Source organism: Charadrius vociferus, unplaced genomic scaffold (assembly GCF_000708025.1).
Source record: "Charadrius vociferus isolate BGI_N301 unplaced genomic scaffold, ASM70802v2 scaffold493, whole genome shotgun sequence".
Taxonomy (NCBI): Eukaryota; Metazoa; Chordata; class Aves; order Charadriiformes; family Charadriidae; genus Charadrius; species Charadrius vociferus.
Window position 1 is genome coordinate 371,529 of NW_009647581.1, and position 21,525 is coordinate 393,053.

The following is a 21,525-nucleotide window of genomic DNA, read 5'->3' on the forward strand; positions in this document are numbered from 1 at the left end:
CTTGACTAACTTGGCTGTTGCAGTGTTGTTAGAGGAACAGGACTGTACAGACAAGTCATCTCCAGTGGGATTTTTAGAACTGACCCAACTGCACTCAAGTGAGGCCAGAGACAAACCAGCAGCAAGTGCTTTTGCACATCTCATCCTGTTTTTTCCCCATGAAATTCTTCAGAGCATTAGCAAGATGGTATCGCTAGGTAGCCTGCCCAAGAAGATGAAATTGAGGTTGGAAACAAAACAAAAAAAAATGCTAATTCTCTGTTATTAGTATCATTCATTAGGCTTGTTTTTCCACAAGGATTTTATCCTGATGTCTTGTCACAAATGAGTAATTCCTTCTCTTCCTCATTTTTCTCATGCGTATCTGACGTTGCTCACGCAATTGCTGTACTAGTGACTGCAAGCTTTGTATTCCTGTGGTCAAAATGGGACCACATGTGCCAGTACACCACAGAGGTGATTCAAAGAGGGAATATGGGATCTTGTGTGTTCTGTGAACTGGACTCACTAAGGGCAAATGGGATGGTTATCTAGTATGAGTACTTTGGAGTTCCACTTCAAACCGCTGCAGAAGTCAGGAGAAAATCCAAGGGAGGGACAAGCCCTGTGTCTCCCCTCCCAGCCAGTCCAGCTGCTGCTGCTGAGTCAGCCAGGGATGCAGGGCACTGAGGTGGACCAAATGGCAGCTGCCAAAAAGGGCATGGAACAGACATGCCTGGAGAAGTTACCTGGAAGAGACTAATATTTAGGAAAGATTTAGAAAGTCTTTAGAAAAATACTCTGTGGGAGGCACATGCTTACTGAGGGTAGCAAAGCAACGAAAGAGGCTGGGGTGATGCCTTCGCTTCCTCCATCCCTGGAGCCAGCTCGCCGAAGGCAGCACAAGTGCTCTGCTTTGTCTTGCTGAGATGCCTTCAAGCAGCTGAGAAAGCCATTTTGCCTCTGTGCTGCTCTTTCTTGAGCAGTGCATCAAACCCCACACTACAGCTGGTGCTGATGAATTTTTTGCCAGGCTTCAAGACCAGACCGATATCGTTGTCTCAGTACCCCCCCACAAGCTGTCAAAGAGAAGTTTCTCATGGTCACTGAACCGGTAAGGCAAAGCCTCAGAGCATCTCAGGCTCTCTGCAAAGCTCTTTCCCGTTAGTTAGGCCTGTCTCTACTGTCAGTCCTGTAAAAAATAACCACTTCCCTTTTTTCAGGGCAAGTTTTAATAAGTTTAGTCCCAGAATTGTAACGCCCCATGTAACCCTGTGCAGGAAGCGGCTAAACTTCACTCTGAAATTGTTGTTCTTGCTCCCAAATCTGTTCCTGACCTCACCACATTTATTTTACGTGGGTGTGAAATTCTCTTTGACCTAATTACAATTCCCACTTGGCATTTTGGCACTGGAAATTTAGAGGTAGAGCTGCTGAACAAAAAGTGTGTCAGATGCACTGTGGTCACCTCTGCCTTTCAGAGCGGAGATGAGCAGACAAGGGCTGCAGGCACTGAGATCATTTTACATTTAAGCCAGCGTTTAATTCTCCTAATAGCACCAAGATTGCAAGAGCTTACACCCAGGATTAGGAGACCTCCTAAATATAGGCTCGTTGTTGCAGGGAAGGTAAAAGAACAACAGAGTCGCTGAGAACTGTTCTTGAAAAACATTTATTTCTGTAATGGGTTCATAGCGCTGACTCCCAAGCCCCAGTACAACACAGTTTTCCCCCTACACATAATTCTGGGGACAATTACCTTTGATGGACAAAAAAAGCCATACAAAGAAGCCCCCCAAACAAACAGCCTGGTACCAAACAAACTGTGCCCAGGTTATCTCTGAGCCTCTGATGTTGAACATTTCATTCCGACTGGGACAGAGCTGCCCTGCTCCATCCCTCGGTCACAGCTGCAGGATGGTTCTCTGCCAGAAGGCCCCAAATAACTCAAGATGTTGTGTTTAACTGCAAAAAAAAACAGGGGGTACATGGGCAGAGAAGGCTGCTAGGATTCAGCGGCTGCTATTTTTGCAGACATCATTTAAAAAGGAAATCTATGCATTTCAGTTTCACCTCCTGAGCCCCAGCATTAGGAAAGTCAAATACAAACCCAGAGATCAATGTACACAAAATAGTGAACAAGTGTCCAGACATTTCTAAGCCCCTCAGTTTACTGTGCTATGATACCTCCAAAAGCAACAAAACCCCCATATCCAGATCATGTTGGATCTTGTTTTTAAGAGGGAGGGATAGAGATGCGGCACGTAGCATAGCAACTGTCTAGCAATGTTTAAGGCAAATTTATTCACATTTATTAAGAGTGAAAGAATTTTTTGTTTGTTTGCTTTGTTGTTTAAGCTGTTAGATAACATCTCAGCTGGACATTTAAGCTTAGACAATTCAATCAAAGTTTGAGTGAAGTCAAGTTGATCTGAGCCTAGAACAGCAAAAAATATTATTCACAAGAATATCAGTGAGAACAAATTTAAAAAATACTAAAATAATGAATGTTCAGAACTCCCTGAAAACTTTCTCCCCTCAGAGACCAGGTTGAGCCCAACTAAAACACACACAGACATGCACACATAGGAAGAAGGACACGATGGCAAGCCTCTACGAACACAGTGCTGAACAGGACCAAAGCAGAGCCAAACCTAAAGGCTGCAGATGCAAGAACATGGACAGAGTTATGAGTAAAAAAATGGGGGGGGGGGGGGGGGAACAGAACCCCAGAGAGGGATGTTTCATGAGATGGGATGGAAAATAAAAGTCCGCTGTATGCAAAGAAAGGGAGTTCTCAGGTGCACACACAGAAAGCTGGGGATTTCAGTTGCCTCATCTCTCAGTTGTGTTAGTTTGCTGTGCCTTTCCCCTCCCTTTGAGATCCAAGTGATGGTGCCAGGAGGTTCGTGCGGTTACTCAGTCTGTGCATCGTAATTAGCCCCCCCTGCTTTCTTCAGCTCATTCTTGATGTAGTCCTCATCCAGCTCTTTGTGGTCACTGATCACAAATTCTTTGGCAAAGTTCTGCAAGAGATAAAGAAAAAGCCTCTTAAAAAGGGGGATACTTGTCCAAGTACCTGAATAAAGAAGTGTTATCCAGCTTCCATGGCTTTATGAGCTGTGTACATTTATCTGCTGCAGCAGGGATGATAAACAGAAAGCTGTGGATGAGATGGAAGACTAGCGATGGCAAAACACAATACTTAACCCAGAGAAATTTTATGTTTCTACTTCCACAGTCACTGGCTGCAAGACCCAATCCTGTACTACGCAACAACTCTTCCTAGTGATAAATGCACAGCCCAGGTTAGGTCAAATTTCCTAAGTAGGATGAAAACTAAAATGCTCAAAATTGTTGACCTTCTAAATGCCACAGACCCTCAGCATAATCTTTGGCAAGTAACTTAATCCTGTCTGTGCCCTGATCTTTTTTAGGAACCCTTCTCCCAAAACAAGGAGAACAGTGCTATACCACAGTACACTACAGTACTGTACCCCAGCAGCTGATGGGGTGTCGATTTAATCTTTGATTAAAGATCGAGCAACACACAGATCATACCAGGAGCAAATAAGTCTACTTCAGTCGACTTACTGACTCCTCCTCTCAACTATCTAATACATATCATGGCCAAAACTAAGACACTGTACTAGACAGGCTGCTGGTGTTGTTAATAGGCTCCACTATGCTCTGTGGTCTAATGATCCAAAGTGGCCTTTAAGGACATGCTTTATTAATGCATTTGTGTGCTGCTTGAATGCTCTTTGCAACTTAGGGGAGCTGGGCAAGCCCTAGGCAGCATGCTGTGATGTGAGGCTGTGAACAGAGAAAACCTTTCTCAGAACAGATCGCTGTGAATGGGATACCACGGTGCCTTTAGGGCACTTGTCACTGGCAGTGTCACTACAGTCAGGGATTTGTTCCTTTGTGGGGGCTGTCCCTCCTGCTTCATAGCAAGGGTAGCATGCATGTGTGTGTGTGCGCACAGGCATTTAAGCAAACACGCACATTTGCTTCTTGCTTTAGCATTTTCCTTCACTTCCTAACCATAACTGAACACACTGCATGTGTCTTTCCCTTCCCCCCAACCCACAGAGGTTTTAGACAGCATGAAAAACACGAGCATCCATTGCACTCTGCAGGGCCAGCGACAAACTAACAACAACAAAAAAAAGAATTAAAATCCCAACAGCCCTACTGCAATGTCTATAGAGAGCTGCAATGCCTGGCTCCCTGGGCAGCGAGTGCCCTGAACGGTGATGGAGGCTGCCTAGGAGAATTAGGCAATGCTTTGAGAGAGAAGCAGTCATCTTGTCCAGGTCTCCCCAGCGCTGGAACAGCCCCGGCACAACTGGGGGGGGTTCTAATTGGTTTCAGACTCTAAGCCATGGGAGAGCTCTCTATTTGGCAGCGTCTCAAGGGTCTCAGTTTGGGATCAGAGTTCGGTAAAGGAGGGGGTGGAGAAGGACTCAGCTTGAAACAGCCTCAGCACCTCTTTCATGCGGTGGAAAAAATGGAAGGGAGAGCAAAACAGCTCCCTCCCCCATGCCAGTCTCCCAGGCTGCCGCTGATCCTGTTTCACACTGTAGGAAATCCTCACTACTGAAGAGTTGCTTACGGGCAGAAAAAAAACGAAAAGCTTATAGCAGCGACGAGAAGCCTTGTCTGCTCTGCTTTAGTTTATCAGCAGCTAGACAAAATCCTGAGAAATAACAAATCCTTCACAGCACCGTTTTGCTCCGCACTTCAATGGTCAGCTTTTCTGGTGTGAGGACAGGCAGACATTACAGGCACTCATCCATGTTGTAGCAGAGTTCAGGGAAAAAGAGAAATAAATTGTTTATTTGGAGAAAAAAAAAAGCTTTTTTTGAGATGGGAAATGAAGAGGCAGACCACACAAAACATCAGATTTGGTTATGCTCACAAGCGCCCTACTTCCAGATCTCCTGTGTGAGAGTTCTGCAAAGCTCAGCTCTTGCCAAGACCAAACAAATTATTTTCAACAATTTGATGCTCACTGAGGTGTGCTACCTACATGATTTTTGACCTGAGCCTTTTCAATTTCTTTTCTATGTGCTAACAGGTTTAACAAGTTTTCCTCAACTCAGGGAACAGATTCTCCAGGACTACGCGACTTCAGTGCTAGTCTTTGCCTTGACTTTAGTGAGAACTGGGGAAGGCCCATAAGATAATTTCTGAGAGGGATTCCATTAAAATGTGTGTATTTTATAAATGCAGGGAGGGCTTCCTTCAATGCCCAGTCTGCAGAATCCAGCTGATACTGAATTTAAAACTGTAAGTGCACTCATGCATGAACAGAGGGGAACTAAATTATATGTACCACAAAGAACTTATAATTACTCAAATGTCTTCTCAACTAGACAGTTATCCAGACGATTCCTGGGTGATGATCTGTGGGCACCAGCCACTATTTCATGTCAATGCCACTGAGACATCTTGCCAGGTTGGAGCAATCTCTCCCTAGCAGTGGCCAGATGGGTTATGTTCCCAGCCACTCTTAAATATCCTCTTAGCTGACTGGGCCACCTCTTGTGCCAGATTTGTATCCTCAGAGTGCAATCTGGGTCACTGCTATTAATAACTCTTTACTTTATTCCTTTCTGCTGGCAGGTGCTGTCAAGGGGCTTCTTTGGTTCTTCACACTGGCTCTTACCCACCATGATGTCTCATCAAGCCTGTCCTCAAGGGCAGAAGATGCTTCGGGTGAGTTTGCTGCCTGGAACTCCTGATTTCAATATCCTGCTTCACCTTTCTTCAGCCATAGCTTACCTCATCCCTCTGAATTCACTGTTTGAGGTCTTTGGGGTTGAGCTTTTTCTCAGGGTGCAAATCGTAAGGTGAAGGGAGGCATGAAAGTACTTTAGAGACAGTTGAAACTGCCTCTTATGTCATCAAGGCAGGAACACAGGAGTGACTCTGGCTCTCAGATCAAGAGACTGGGCACTCATGATCAACAGGAGCACTTTTCAGCCCAGGGCCATCTTACCCAGAACTCACTCTTTTTTTGTCCCCGCTGAAACTGCCAGAATATAAAAATACTCCCAACTGATTTAATTTGGTCTGATGTTAGCTAGACCAGGCCATGGTACTTATTCGACATGACTATCATCTGCAATTATAAATAACTGATCATAGCGAGTTGGCTCTTGCAAAGCACCAGGAAAGATCCCAGATTTAAGTGGCTAACAGCAATGCCAACAGGCATGCAACTTCAGTCAGATTTCTGTTCTGCCACCAGGTTTTCTTTCTGCCCTTAAGTGCCTGGGGTGGGGAAAGTCCCTGCTTTCTCTTCTCTCACACATACCCATATCTAATGCCTTTTAAGAGAACTGCAGAACAGTTATAGCTGCCTAAGGCACAGAGCATAACTCTGATGCTTGGGCCCTCGCTTTGCTGACATGCCTCTTCATTTTACGTCCTCCACTTCCTTTTCTCTTCTCCTCCCCCTACCCCCGAGCTTTTTACAACCGAAGCAAGCCCTTCGAGTGAATTCTAGCCTTTGTATTCATCCCAGAGTCACCAGCAGCCTACAGATAACAAAAACAATGATGCCATTTATCTTTATCGCTCTCACGACACAACAGTGACCACAGTCTCTTTGCTTTGCCTCTCAAATCATTGAACACAACGTAAAAAGTAAGGTTTACTCAGCGTTCTTCAATATACCTATCTAGCACGCGCTTCACTTTGTGCCTGAGTAGCACAGGGTCACAATTTTGCAATCCAATCCCCTGTGTCAACCCCCATGCAACACTACACAAATAAAAGGGCTCCAACCACACAGGTCAGGTTGCAAAAACTGAGCCTGCACCTCTCCCTGGGAAGCATGAAGTTTGTGCAGCAAGCTCAGTTCAGCCTTTTTCTTCTAGACAACTTTATGGGGGGGGGGAAAGGGTGGAGTAGATTTTCTTCCTATTCCAGGCCCTGAATGTTTAGCATATGGGGCCATAAAATTTCCCTAAGCTGGCCAAGGGAAAATCTGTCTGGTGCAGATACTGTACCAAAAAGGTCTGCAGAGGCCCTTATAAATCCCAGCATGGGTAGGCCTGAAGCCAGAAAGAAAATCCTTGTATTGTCTACAGACACATGGGTTCTTAGCAGCTAGGGACGGTGCCAGGTAGTTGAGCAGCTTCTTGCTGTTTTTATTTACACTGGGCTTGCAGCAGCCTCCATTGATGTTCAAAATCTTCAGTAACGCTGTGCTTAATGTCACCAGTCCCATCCACTGGTCATCTTATTTTCAGTGCAGATGCAGTACAAAGGAGGTGGCATCTCCCATGTTTCTTTTCCAGCACGGTATGAGTCCTAGACCTGTGGTCAGGGGGAAGAAAGGACAAGTCCTATGGCTGCAGCAGAGGTACGTTCTAGCAGGGCTTCTCTGAGTGCAAGGAGAGTTATAGAGTGACAAGCACCTACAGCAATACAGTACCACTGCCCATCACTCTACGCTGGCTACACCAAACCTGGTCCTGCAATCTACTATCAGAGTCCAAGCTATCAGCAAAACCCCTTCTCTTCAAATTTACTCCTTGCGAATTTTTGCATGGAACTATTCCAGTGGCTGGGAGAAACCAGCCCAAACCTCTGCCAAACACATCTCTCAGCAATGAGAACTGCATTTCAGCTGATCTGCAAATTCTTCCTATCTGTGCTGCATCCCACTGGAAAAGTCACAGGGCTGTGTGTCAGATGTGGGGTGATGAGAGGCTGCTTATTCTGGCCTGAAGAAGTTACTTACAAAGTTACCACTTTCTCTAGACTAGGACTAGGAGTTCTTGCAAATCCATATCCATTTGGTATGGTCATTACAGTAAACCAGAATAGGAAAATCAGCCAAAAAGCACAATTCTGCTTGCCTTCCCAGCACTATCTTACTCTCCTGAGAAAGACTTTCTCAAAGCCACCATGATACAGCCATTACTATAGGAGTTTGATTTTCTGACTGCCTCTAACAAAGCTATTAAGTCATCTTCTGTTTAGGCCAATGTACTAACGTGAGAAACCTAATGCACATATAAGGAGTTATATGTGTTGTATCTGTCCTGTGACCAGGGCCAGTAACCCCATAAGTGGGTCCTCCCTCATGAGGTACCAGCATCACTGCAGTGAGGAATCCAGAGGAAAACAGAAAAGAGAACAAAAAAAAGATCTGGCCATGACCTCCAAAGCAGGAACTCAGTAAACTTGTTGACATCACTAAAGCCAGGCAAATTCCTCACCAAAAATAATAATGAATAAAATGCCACAAATATTTGCTCACAGAAACAGAGCTGTTTTACCCTGCATATGATTTAGGCAAATAATAGAGCACATGACTTTGTGGGGGCAGGAGTGCTGATGAAAACAGAGAAGAGTCAAAATTAATGGAAAATAAGACAAACTGGCAATGGTTGGGCAGTCCCTTTGCTGCGACAGTCCTGCAGGGGAATTCAGTCCTGTCAGGAAAAAGACCTCCACACTGCCTAACGAAGGGTTAAAATCTCCTGGTAGGAAATGCAGTCGTGAAGAGCTGTAAATTCACAGAGAGGAAGCAACGCTTCAGAGGGAAACCAAGTCCTGCTCTCAGTTCTTCAGCGTTTACGTCAAAACCCGACCACGATAGCACCGGTTGCCGCTCCCAGCCCCACAACTATTATGCCTGGGCTTGTCATTACCGAAGAAAAGCACCGTAACATCATCCCTCTGCCTCTCCTCAAAGTGAATGGGGCTGTTCACTGGAAGGCCTGATGCTCCTGTACTTAAAATCCACAGCTGCCAGGTTTCACCTTGCAGGAATTTTTATGGCTGAGTTGAACCTCTGCTGGCAGCCGTTCCTGGCCATGACAAGCAGCTTACAATATCCTTGATTTCTGGGCTTAAGCTGACCGACCTGTTTCTCCTGGGCCTCTGGAATAAAAGAGGTCAAAACAACACCCCTCAGAGCACAGAGTCTCCTGGATGGATTTGTACTAAGGCTGAACAAGCCAGAGCTTGTGCATATAAAAGGAGGTAAAAGGCAGAACCATCCTTATTGCCAGGGCCATAAAACATGAGTTTAAGACCAGCTCTGGATGACTTCCTTTTTAGCCAAGTAGAAAATATGCCCAAAGCCCTTCCGCCCAGATGGTATCTGCTGGCAGCTGGGTACAACCTCGGCATGACAACTGGTGGCTCACAGCGATCAAACTGCAACTCTGCAGAGGACACAAATGCTGTGGGGTCTGCTGCATCTATGGCTCACTGCAAGTATCTGACAGCTCACCCACAAGCACAAAGTAAGACATGCTACTGCTGATGACAAAATAGATGCAGCCATGTAGTTTAAGTCATCCTGGCTTACTGTTTCATACAGTTCCTTAGCTGTTAAGTTTAGATCATTCTAGATCTAGGTTTAGACTGTACCCCAGAAATTAACTCAGAAACAGTTTAGAAACAGCCTGCAAAGCATGGGACATTCTGTGCTACTGCCCCCCACCCCCAGGTCTGTCCTTAGCCTAAACAGAAGCTCAGTGGAGAAAAGATGGGATACTGCATCACCTTACTCCATGTCTTCATTTACACAGGAAACTCTCCACACATTAGTACTTAGCTATACCCTTAAGAAGATATAAATACTTGTTCCCCATCCTGGCCTTACTTCTGACCTGCTCTCAGCTGAACTACTCGGACCAGGTCACAGGCTTGATCCAAGATTTCCAGCTGAGGTAAAGAGGAAAGGATGAAAAATAAACGGCTGTGAAAAAAAAAAAAAAGCTACTGAATGTTCCTTAAATGCAAAATGCATTTTTCTACAATCCAAAATAAATACAATAAATGCAAACCCCATTTTCCAACAACATTAAAGAGGTAATAAGGATAGTCCCAAATAAGCAAGAAGACCTGATTCTCAGCTAGTACAGATCAGAACTATGGCTATTTGCACCAGATAAGATCCATCCCTGTAATTTTACAGTTGATACAGCTAAAAGCCAATTGTCTTTTCTTCCTGAGAGATTTTCTGGCAACCTCCTCCTCTGACTACCAGCATTGCTTCCCAAGACACGTCTCTGTAGATTTCATGGCACCTGCTCCTCCTTCCACAGGAGTAATACAGAAGTGGGGGCAACCCAGTTCCACTCCTGGCTTTATAATATTTCATCCTTTTGTTCACAAGCCCATAATCTACTCTTCAACAGTTAATATCCGTTACGTTTCCTTATGGCAGGTGCTTCTAGGAGACTCTTAATAATCACCGTGTGTGAACACCCTTTATCCTACAGATGCAACACGGTGGGTTTTGTTTGCTAGGAGGTATTCAAAGGCTTTCACGTTGAGTGTCTCGGCAGAAGAACAATGTTTATTGGCATTTGTTCAACTTTGAGCAGAGCTCAACCATAGCTCGTCAATGCATCTACAATGCAGCAGAGAATATAACGCAGGCGTGCCCTCACACTGGAGCTTTAATCTTAAATGGAGAGCCACATTTAGCTTGTGCAAATACTACAAGATAGCAAGCACCCTTCACGTTTTACTGAGGGCTTCTCAGACTGAAGAGCTGTCGTTCTGGAATCCCAACCAATCACTTCTATAGATCACAAAATCAAAGCTGTACAAAATCTGCTGTACAAAAAGCCTCCTTGTGCCATACTTCCTTGGAATGAGAGCCATGTCACACAGGGTAAGTGCACCTACGGGCCATGCACGCAACTAAAACTGCAGAGATCCAAACTGCATCAATAGCCTAGGTTCTCTTCAGGGTTTGTAAAGAACAAAATTTTCACTTTACGGTACTACTTATTCCAAATGATGAACCAACACTGAGTCAGATTTGTAGTTTATCATTACAGCAACCAACCAACTGTATTTTTCTCTGTATAACTTGCATCTCAAATAATCGCTGTAAAAATCAGGAGCAGTGGGGTGACTGGGAATGTACTTGAAGGTCAAGAGAACTAGTAAGAGTGAAATAGCTCTGGGATAAATTCCCTCCACTAAATTTCAGTTGGACTTCCTTGTCTTCTTTTTTTTGGACAGATTATCTGCAAGGTCACATGCATAAAACCAAGAAAATAGTTCTGCTTTTGTCCCATTCCACTCAGAGGGATGCAGTTGCACATGTAGAACTATTCAAAATAGTTGTCAAGATAATTTCTTATGGAAAGGAGATCACCATTGACATTAGATTCAGAAATGCTTTGGAGTGTGTTATAGACATCGTTGCTCAATAAAAGTATATTGAGCACAAAAGTATATTGTATTGTTTTCATATTTTAGTACAGATTAATTGGAATATGAATGCTTTTAAGTAATTGGAATATGAATGCTTTTAAGTAACAGCCAAGAATGGTTAATGTTCCACCAGCTTATTAACTCATACAGGCTACTAATCAAAGATGAAACAAGTGAAATTGCAAATTATATGTAACAGACCTGAGGGACAGATCTTAGAACAGCATTCAGGAATGCTATTCAAATCAACAGGAATAAATAGTCTAACATATTTTTTCAGAAATCTTGGGCTTAGTGACTCTTATATGAGTCATTCATTAGTACTCTGTAATTTCATCTTCAGCTACAATTACAGAGTTTCAGCTGCTTCACATGAACGGAGATTTGCTTTCCTATCTCTCAGGTGTCATCATGGAAGTTTCTTATCAGAATGGAATCCTCTGTGTAGTTGTCATTTTGAAAGATTTAACACCAGTGCTTATCTTCTGGAAGGATATGAATTTTTTACATTTTTCATGCGTCTTATCTAAATATAATCTACCAATGAATTGAAGGGGACTTCATTCTCATCCTTCATATTGTCCTACTGGAAGATTTCTTTACATAGGCAAGAACACAATTATTGAGGGAAATTATTTCAATGGTCAGTGTGTTCTCCAAGTGCAGTAAGACCATTTCTCAGGCATTGGAGAGGTTTAGTTGAAAAAGCTAATCTTGCTTTAAATACTTCTTCAGAGGAAACTATTCACTTCTCTTGAAGCAGTTGCTTGTTTTCACTCGTTTGGACTGAGCCTGGAGCCCAACAACGCGAGCCCAGCTCAGAGTACCCCGGGAGGCCTTGACAAAGTTAAATGATAAGCTCGGTCAGGGCAGACAAATTCCAGTGAAACCCTTCCAAGGTGTGTACTAAGCACATTTCTCTTTTTCCCTGATACGCCCAAAGCCAAACAGAAGACTATTCAAATCTAGTTAGCTATTAAGAGCTGTTAGTTAATTGGTACTGATAGGGACTTCAGACTTTTGTTGATTAGGTCTACAAATTCGTTGTGCTGAGACAAAAGGCCTCAAGAGAAAAGTTTAAACAAGGGCGTGGGTTCTTCTGTTTCATTTTACCTGCTTAACTTAATATTGCCTTGTTCTCTACTATTCAGTATTATATTATTTCCATATCAAGAAAGGAGATGGGGAACATCTTAACGGTGACAAGGAGGCGAGTGCATATATTCCCTCTTCATGAAATAGTTAAGACAGCCTTAAGCTCAAAGGTGCTTCTTTATGTCTGAGTGTGCAAAGGGCAGATGATAAGTCTTCCTAGTAGAAAGACAGGCAATAGGAAACCCTCTTTTTTTAAAGGATTAACTACTAAGTTGAAGGGTGATGCAATCCTTCTCCCTGTCTTACCTCCTGCTGGTGTTTCTAGAGCTAAAAGGGATGAGAACTGGTGGTTAGAAGCAGACGTAAGAGGTTACCTGTACTACTTCTTTGACCAGAGTCTTGTCGGTCCCAGTTTTGGCTCTCTGCAGGCCACTGACATCCTCTCCAATCCAAGTGATGAGGGCAAACTTGACTCTTTTGCTCATGGCATCGCCGGTGGTGAATCGGACAAAGCCAAATAATCGAACATCATCTGGAAAGACAAAGCAACAAGGGTAAAGTGATGGAAAGCAGAAACATCCCTGCCTTGCCATTTTCCAGGGTGATACTATTGCTCTCAACTTAAAGGCCAGGTCAAGGTACTGATCCTGTGTTACAACAGCATTGTTCTGGGTTAACAGGGCAATACAGGGGCTCTGATCACATGCCCTTCACTTGCAAGCTGCACTTTGTCAGTGTTAGGTCTGCCTCTTCCTAGGGTGCTCTGAATTACCAGGAGGAATCTGGCTGTGCCGCCCCCCCCACGCCACATCAGTGTGCTGCTAATAAGATTGGAAACGGCTAAAATACAGCCCACAGGCAGCTCAAGAGCACAGAGCTAACCCCAGTTACATTCAGCCAGACCATTCATCTGCAGGTCACTGGTCAAGAAGGGAAGAAAGTGATTTCCCAGTGTCTCTCTCTTACAGGATAGCAGAATTAGGGTCACATTTTATAACATATATCCAGAAACTGGCCATTGTGTACATCTGATCCTTTACTCTCCTTCCCTTCAGCAACATTTCTGTCTCACTTGCGGTACGAGTTTACAAGAAAGAGGGGAGAAGAAGGAGCAAAAGAAAAATCTGCAATTACTTCCCCAGATGTGCTTTTCTACTCCTTCCAAAGGCCTGGGATTTTAAAACTGTTCTGATCTTTGTTTCACAGCTGGTTTCTGCTATATCACGCCAGACTAGAATTATTTAGTCTGGCCATATGTGTAAAAACCTTATAAACTCCTTGTCTCGAAGAGTTCGTTCCTTCATTGCAGGGTGACTCATCAACTGAGGCAGTTGGACGCCTTCATGATCACAGGCGCTTAGAAAGCGTGTGATACCATCCACTCATATCCCCAGCCTCAGTAGCATGCACAATACTGGAGCCTTCAACCAGGATTGTGCAGAGCAGATGGACAGTTGTGCAATCATGGAATATACCTAATCATAGCTACTTCATCTGTTATAGGTCACTCAAGACCTTTTAAATGAAATGAGATGACTCAAGATAGAAGAACAAACTTGCTCTTTGAAAAGAATTATGTTAATCCTGCTTACACTTGTTGTGACCAGTTCAACATGTTTTATAGTCATTTGCTGTCTTGACTACTGCCAGGTGAAAATGCAGGCTTCAGGTGTAGTAATGTTTGCCAACAGCCCCTTCCTTGGATCCGTTACAGCATGCTCCATGAACGGTCAGGACAGCCCCGGGAGCTCCGGGGACAGGCAAGAAGCAGCTCTAAATTGCTCATCTCCAGAAAACAAGCTGCTAGAAATCAATGCGAAAGTGGGATATTCTCTGAAAGCTGACAGATCTCAAAGCTTCTTTAACACTTTGTTTTGCCAAAGTGTGAGTAAAGACAACTTTGCCTTGATAAAAGATGTTTTTAAGTCTGAAAAAAACCCCACCTATGCTCTCCCTGTTTTGTTCTCTGTGTACTTTTTTGCCACTGACGGAGGACTACTGGGGAAAAATGGAAAATGTATGCAGGGGTGTGTGTGTGAGCCAGTACAATGTTTAAAACAAACTCCTCTGGAGATTTCAAAATTGAAACAAAGAGAAAGAGGTACCTTATTCAAAGGAAAAACCTAGATGGATCTTTGGAAAGAGAGTAAGTCATGTATCGACAGCTCACGCAAACAAAACTTCTCAGATACCTTATTACTGGCAAGTACAAGAAACGCATGGAGAGACTCCTGGTTCTGACAGTAAATCCTCTTGCCAAGATTGATTAGAACCATAAATGAACCGACAGCCAGGAAATACCCAAGGTGAAGAGAGACAGTAAATCCCCTAACGTTACTATTAACAGTTCTATGAAAAAACCTTGCTTTCCCAGCTCTGACAGTAAAGGAGGCCACACTCTGCTAAGAACTGTACTGTGGTTCCTATGGGAACCCAGTGCTGAAGGCACTTTAATGTCATCACATCAAGTCCTGGCCTCTCCTATACTGTAACCGTGTCACAGCCCTTCCCATGGACCCATCACTTTCCACCTTCAGTATGTAGGGTTTTCATCCCTGCCCCTTCTACCCGAGGTTGTTACAGGTCCCGAAGACTGGTTTGGAATATGCCCCTTTATAATAAAGATAATGCAAAAATATAATGAATGTGAAGAATTCCAAGTTTTTCTGCACTGCTTTTTCAGAGCAACCTAGAAAGGAGTTTGGAGAAATTTATCTGTCAGCATGAACTTTAATTTGACATGAACCCACAGATAACAGGCAGCAGCAGGATTTGCTTCTCGGCAGAAGAGTTTGAGTGCTCTCCTATCCTGTCTGAAAGCAGCTTGATCCGTGGCACCGAAGAGAGCCAACGCAGCAATTCCACGTGGGCTTTTATCTATTAGATCCCCTACTACTCAATGACTGTGAGCAACTCTTACTTCATCACGTTAAGTCCCAATAAGTTTAATGAGCAACTGAAGTGAGATGTGGGGCTCTGAGTCACTGTCTTGGGCAGAATTTACCCGAGGCAGGTTTACCTGTGGGGGCTTGAAAGGTTACACCCGAGCAGTGTGCTTTCTCCTCCTGCCTCCCCATGGAGGTTCTACCCCCACAGTAGGCAGAACAGGCTCTTCAGCTGCCAGTTTTTAGTCCAGTGTATTTAATACAAACTACCAACACGTGACGCTTTAACTTGATGTGCCAGTCGGAGAACTGCAGCAGCTGAGGAGCATTTCAGCAGCTGCAGATAAAGCCAAGAGGGACTGTGAATTGGAGCCCTGAGCAATTAACATGTCTCTATTCCTAGAAGGGCAACAGGGACAGACGTGGAGATTTTTAGCGCTAGTTCAGCCTGGGTATGAGCCCTTCCACCTGCCAGTCAAAATCCCTAAGCAGAAGTGGTTGAGTTTCACAATTAGTCTGAAGCATGTTCAGAGCGATAACGGGATCAAAGCACAAATTCGTTTATACTCCCAGCTTTCCTCTCTCACAGTTAATCGGTTCTACCCTACCAGATCACCTCGCTGTGCTGGAAGTCATCGAGGCCATCAGTGCCAATTTCCCTAGAAATCTCAAGGCATTAATATCCCCCCTTCTCCCCTCCCGAACCACTTACAGTGGTTTTAGGAATTGCGGGGGGGGAGGGGGAAGTCTAACAAATCATAGAGAGACACTAGATTTCCTCTGAAAGAGGAAATCCTGCCTAGCTCTGTGCAACCATCTTCCTAGTCATTAAGCCATGAATTTCAGGGCAGAGAGAAGCAAATAATAGATCTGGGTAGAACGGAAATAGCAGCTTTATTCGTGAAGGTCTCACTAGTTACAAACAGCAGAAATTAACAACGTTAATTCCTATTAATATCACTACTCCTTTAACTACGGCTGTACAGCAAGACAATAGGGCTATACAAACAATGAATGCCTTAATGAGCATCACTTAGTATTTTTCTCCAAACCCCTTACTTATCAGTAGGCAGGATTTTCCAAATACACTGATTAAGCTGCCTTTGGCTGTCAACAAAGCTCGATGCCAAGCTGTAGAGATTTCCTTGATGGTATTCTCCTCTTTTTCATTTACTCAAACGATTTGGTTCAGCTGTACTAAAAAATTCCCCATTAGATTAAAATGCACTGACTCATCAGTAAAAGATAATAGCTGCAGGAAAGAAATACACTGTCAAGAGCTTCACGGTTCTTAGTCTTACGGCTCTCAATGGCCAAGCCAGAGACGTTCCAAGATAAGGCCACCGCTCCCAGCTTCACCTGCCTGCTAAATCAAGGTCACGTACAGCGAGGCAGCTGATGGAACGATCCACTTTTGTGTTCCATACAACAATGAATTACTGATGGCACGTGACAGGCTTCATGAAGGATTTGTTTGTTTCAATTGGATTCATTTTAGATTAATTTGTCAATTTTCCACCTCTTCAGTCACCCCTGGAGTCACCCGGCTGGAAGTGCAGACAGAAAACCTTTCCTACCTCTTACTACACTGGTTTTTCCCTCTTTAACCCTGTACTGAAGCCTGTATCTCTCTGATGCAATGCTGCCATGCAGACATGTTCATTAAGTCGTGTAAGACGAATACAAGGTGTTTGACCTCAGGACCATAACCCCAGGGCATGCGGTAGCTGAGGCACCAAACCTTTTCCATGTAACCTGGGGTGGCTGACACGAGTGCAGGGTACTCGGGACACAAGTGCACGGGGAGGATGATCCCACACTGACTTGTCTGGCTTCCTCTGGTCCAATGAAGCCACCAGCAGCGTTTCATCAGAACAAGTTGCTGCTATCCCAGTGACAGTGGTCCTCTACTGGTCTCTCTCCTGACCTGGGTATATACTTACTGGAGGGCAGAGTGGGAGAAAACAGGGGATCCAGCTAATCTTTGTTCCCCTTCGCCGAAGGAAGGAACGGTTGTGTTAGTCAGCCAGAAGTAAAGGCCAGGCAGCTCCCAAAACAAAGGGCATGCAAAAGATAAAACGCTGCTCTTTACCTGCTCTTATGCCTAGCACAGCACAGTAAAATGCAGACCCACAGCCATGCTATTTTAATTAAGCATCACAAAACTAAACTGAATACAAAGACTTACTGTTTCAGCGCAGAACTCGACCTGATGAGTTACTCCCACAAAAAATGAATGAGAATATTCCCTAAAACAACCTCCCGTCCATTGCAAGGGACAGTCTAAGCCACAGCTCCTGCTGGCAGCCAGGAGATCGCTGTCAAACACATGCCATTTCAGCTGACCCTCCCAGAAGCGCGACTTTCAGAGCGAGCAGGGAGGGCACAGGAGCAGGGAAAGGCAGTGTGAAATTCCCATAAGCCACCCATGGCCCCAGGTCTTCCTTTAAATAGATACTAGAGGAAAGCAAGCAAGATGCACATTAAAGAGGAAAAACAAAAGCAGTAGGAGACTGATTTACAAAGCCCATTTTAGCAACTTAAGATGTAGCCAAATACAGATAAGCACCTATCTCATTATATGTCCTCATGCATTTTTACAAATCTTTCCTACAACCTAAGGTGCCAACATAATCTTGGTCATCTCTCAACTCTTAGCTCCTAAAATTTATATGCAGGCCAGGCTTTATAGGGCAATTCTCATAAGCCCAAAAGAGTTTGCATTTGTCTTAGGAACTGATTCTATTTCCATTTTCTTCCTAGTATTTTATGTCAGCCAGAAATGATTTTATAGGGTATTTATTTCAGACCAAAGATTTTCAGTTCTTCCTCGTGCTGAATGCACAGTGTGGTTTTGGTCTGATCTTTTCAGACACATGAATAACTATCCCATTTCATGCTGTCATTGCAATTATTTATCTGGACTGGGGCTTTCCAAATAAAAGGCTCATTATTTCTTTTGTCAAAGATGCACTGAAAAACAACTGTTCACATGTGGCATGGGGGAAACGCAGTCTTCCGACCTCTCCATTACTTAATGGCAGAATACACATTTTGAAACATTAAAATAAACCACAGACAGAGACAATGCAATGCTTTGCTGCTTCATAATACAGAAACTGAGGCACGCTGTCCCGTGCAGTCAGGTATTACTGACACACATAAAATTGTTAGCGGATGTTTTTGACCGGACTTTTAGTTCAGCATCTCAGTTGTATGTCATTCTACTCTTCTCAGCAATAGCATCACCAGCCCACTTACGAAACTGAAATGAAAAACAACAACAAAAATAACCCCAAGAGCCTTCACATCCTTCCATACAATAACCTTCAACTCTTATCTGTGTTTCTGCCTCCAAATCCACCAGCTCAGCTGTTTTTTTAAAAGTGTACTGATGGCACGTACTACTAAACACCAAATTAATGCTACGTCTGGATCCACGCCATCTGCAGAGGCAAGAGCTGTAACTGTGAAGTAAAATGGATCAAAAGCCTTGAATTAAGTCCTTGTTTAATGCAGAGGTAATCTCTGCTGTTAAGCCCAACCAAAAGAGTCCTTAGCCAGAAGACACAGGGGGTGTCTACACTGTGTGTTTAATTACCCTGACACAATTAACGTCCTCAACTTTGGTGTCCAGACTCTTTGGGTCAGACAAAGGCCAAGACAGTCACGTACACTGGTCATTACGCAGGACTGCAAGAGGAAGTGCCACCAGCGGCCACCTCCTAATCATGTAAGGACTTTACTGTGACAGTGGTTTAAACCAACCTCCTTGACTTTACTTTGGGGTAGGCTGGAGGAGAGGTGTTCACACATCTGGGGCTGTTTTTTGGGGGACAGAGAAGCCTACTGCCTGAGAATAAAGCAGAGTCTACTACCCCCCAGCCAAAGTCTTTGAGTCATCTTGTGGCCTGGCACAGACCTTGGCACCTACAGCATGACAACAACTTATACGCCAAAGTCCAGGGTTCAGGCTGTGTTTGCAGCATAATCCTGGGACCTTGAACAAAATGGCACTAAAGAAGCTTTTCTTACCATGTGTTCTTCCTTTAAGAGTGGCCATTGCTGTCCCCAAACAGTGGGACGGGAAAGGGATGATAGTTTGATTATGCAGTTCCTTAAACTTTTCTGCTAGTACACAAAACAGAGCAAAGAGCTTTAGGAAGAAAAAGCCTCCACCCCAGGATATGTAACATGTAGGTCTGATGTCCAACACGTATCTGAGAGCAGAGCAGTGAGAGTAATGGAACCTGCAGAGGGTACAGCAGCAGTTGGTGGCTCAGGGCATGGGCCTCACTGCCCCAGGAGCTCAACATCTCAGGCTGTCCTCTGTTCCTTCGATGGCAGCCCACAGAGCCTTGCTGGAGGTTCGCAGAGAGCTGGTTCCTAACAGGGTCTTTTTGAACTGCTACTTCCATTAAAAGAAGCAATTTCAGTTGCTTTTCCCTTTGTCCTCAACTACTCTTGTTCCCCGAGGAGGTTTGCAGAATCAGCAATGGGTTGGGCCACGGGCTGCATGAAAAGGGTTATGTATGGGGGGAAGAAAAAGCAAAAATAGAACCCTGCTACCAACAACCCCCTCCAGCCCTTCCTAACCTCTGTTGTTGCACAAGGCAGGATATCCACCACAGGCAAATGTCTTCCAAACTGGTACAAAAGACCTTCTTGGTCTCAGAGCCACATGAATTAGCACACACTGACACTGCTCTGTAATTTAATGCCCTGGAGGGAAGCAATATGTACCACATGCCGAAGGTGCTTTTAATAAGAATGATTATTAAAGAAAGCGAAGGACACCAATGTTTGCCACTCAGAATGGAACCGAAATAGATGGTGCAGAAAGTAGAACAGTGCAAGCTCTGACGGAGGGGTTTGGTGACACTTTGCACGCTGAGGTTTTCAATTCCAGCTCCTGCTCTCACCTTCAACCACCAAATTATGCTCAGCTTCTACCAGAGGCAGCTGCAGTACTTTGTGGCTTTCAGGGCAGTGTTTTTCACAAAACAGGAATTCAAAACAAGGAAGGAAGTTTATTCTGATGCCGTTTTTTTTTAATCTGTTAATCACATTTTCTGAAGCGGTTTGCGTTGATAGTAGCTCTTCTCCCCTCCGGCAAAATGTAGAGGAGATGGGGTGTGGACCAGGAGGAAAGAGATGTAGCAATAGGAAGGAATAATATTTAGCAGCTCTTCCCATCCCTTCCTACTCTTTTTTACTGACTTTGTCAGCAGAAGTATTCCAACCAGCTCTACTTCATAGTAACATTTGGCACCTTTCTTCCAGATGGGAAGGAAAGCTCTAACTTCACTGCTGGCACGAACCTTGTTTTCTGACTACGTCTAGTGGTCCATGCAAAGGGTTGCTGCACAGATGGAGGCACCGAAACTCGCATCTCTCGCTTCCCCAGCTGCTGCACCGTAATTCGGGGGTGGAGGAAGATCCTTTCTAGCACTTAGCCAAGAGCCCGGTACCTGACTTTGCCTAGTTCTTCAAGCCTCCAACAACTGTGCTCCAGAGGTAGGTTTGAGGACAACCCCTTGCCCCTGTCTGCCAAGGAGCAGCCCATACCAGGTGCATGCGAAGGAAGGGGGAAAGAAGGAAGAGGGAAAGGGAGCAATGGAGCAGCTATAAGGGATTTAGCTCCACATTAAAGGCTAACAATAGGCCACAGTCTACCCCACAGATGCCCTTTATTTAACCCTTCCCTTACTCTGCTTATGCCTAAAATATGCAACACTTCCTTTTTGCTGTAAAAATGCTTCAGTATTGGGGCCAGCCCAGCACTTTGCTGGTATAAAACCGGGTTTCTTTAAACTCTGTCTGTTTTAATACCCTGTTTATAAATAAGGGTTTGGCACACGCAAATGATGGCAAGAAAACAAAACTGGCCTTATTCTAAAGTGCAGTATGTGCCTCCATTAGTTGTTATACGCATCCTACCCAGCCCAACCGGTGACTGCGCTCTGCCGAAGCCCTTCTGCCTGCTTAGCCACACATAAAAGTATTCCCTTTGCTACAGAAGGGAAGATAGGAACTGTTCTTGAGAGGATGCTGCTCCCGACAAAACATTAAAAATCAGTTCCAACAAAATAAGAGATGGACTCCTTAAAAAGAAGGAAAGAAAATAAATGGGGAAGGTTCCTCAGCAAGCCTCAGATGTCTGGAGATGCTGGAGACACTCAGTTATCTTGGGCGCAAGAGGAGACTGAGAACATGGCACTCAGATACTGAGGCTGTTGACCTCCCAAGAAAACTACTAACCCTTCAGATAACGTTGGCGTGAACTGCAGAAGTGCTGAGCCCTGGCTTTCCCCGTATGCCAGGGGATTACTTTTTTTCTTATGTTTTCATTAAGAAG

At 44.4% G+C, this 21,525-nt stretch overlaps 1 protein-coding gene across 1 annotated transcript in view; it reads right to left on the reverse strand.

The window, feature by feature from the left end:
• Positions 1-2,466: 2,466 nt before the first annotated feature.
• The window catches only part of COTL1 (coactosin-like F-actin binding protein 1), a 21,022-nt gene continuing 1,963 nt past the window's right edge, over positions 2,467-21,525 (reverse strand). Inside the window, exons 3-4 of the mRNA XM_009880943.1 lie at positions 12,657-12,814; positions 2,467-3,005 (exon numbers count right to left, since the gene is read on the reverse strand). Of these exons, the coding sequence (XP_009879245.1) occupies positions 2,895-3,005; positions 12,657-12,814 (269 nt within the window). The 3' untranslated portion in view covers positions 2,467-2,894. The remainder of the gene's footprint in view (positions 3,006-12,656; positions 12,815-21,525) is intronic.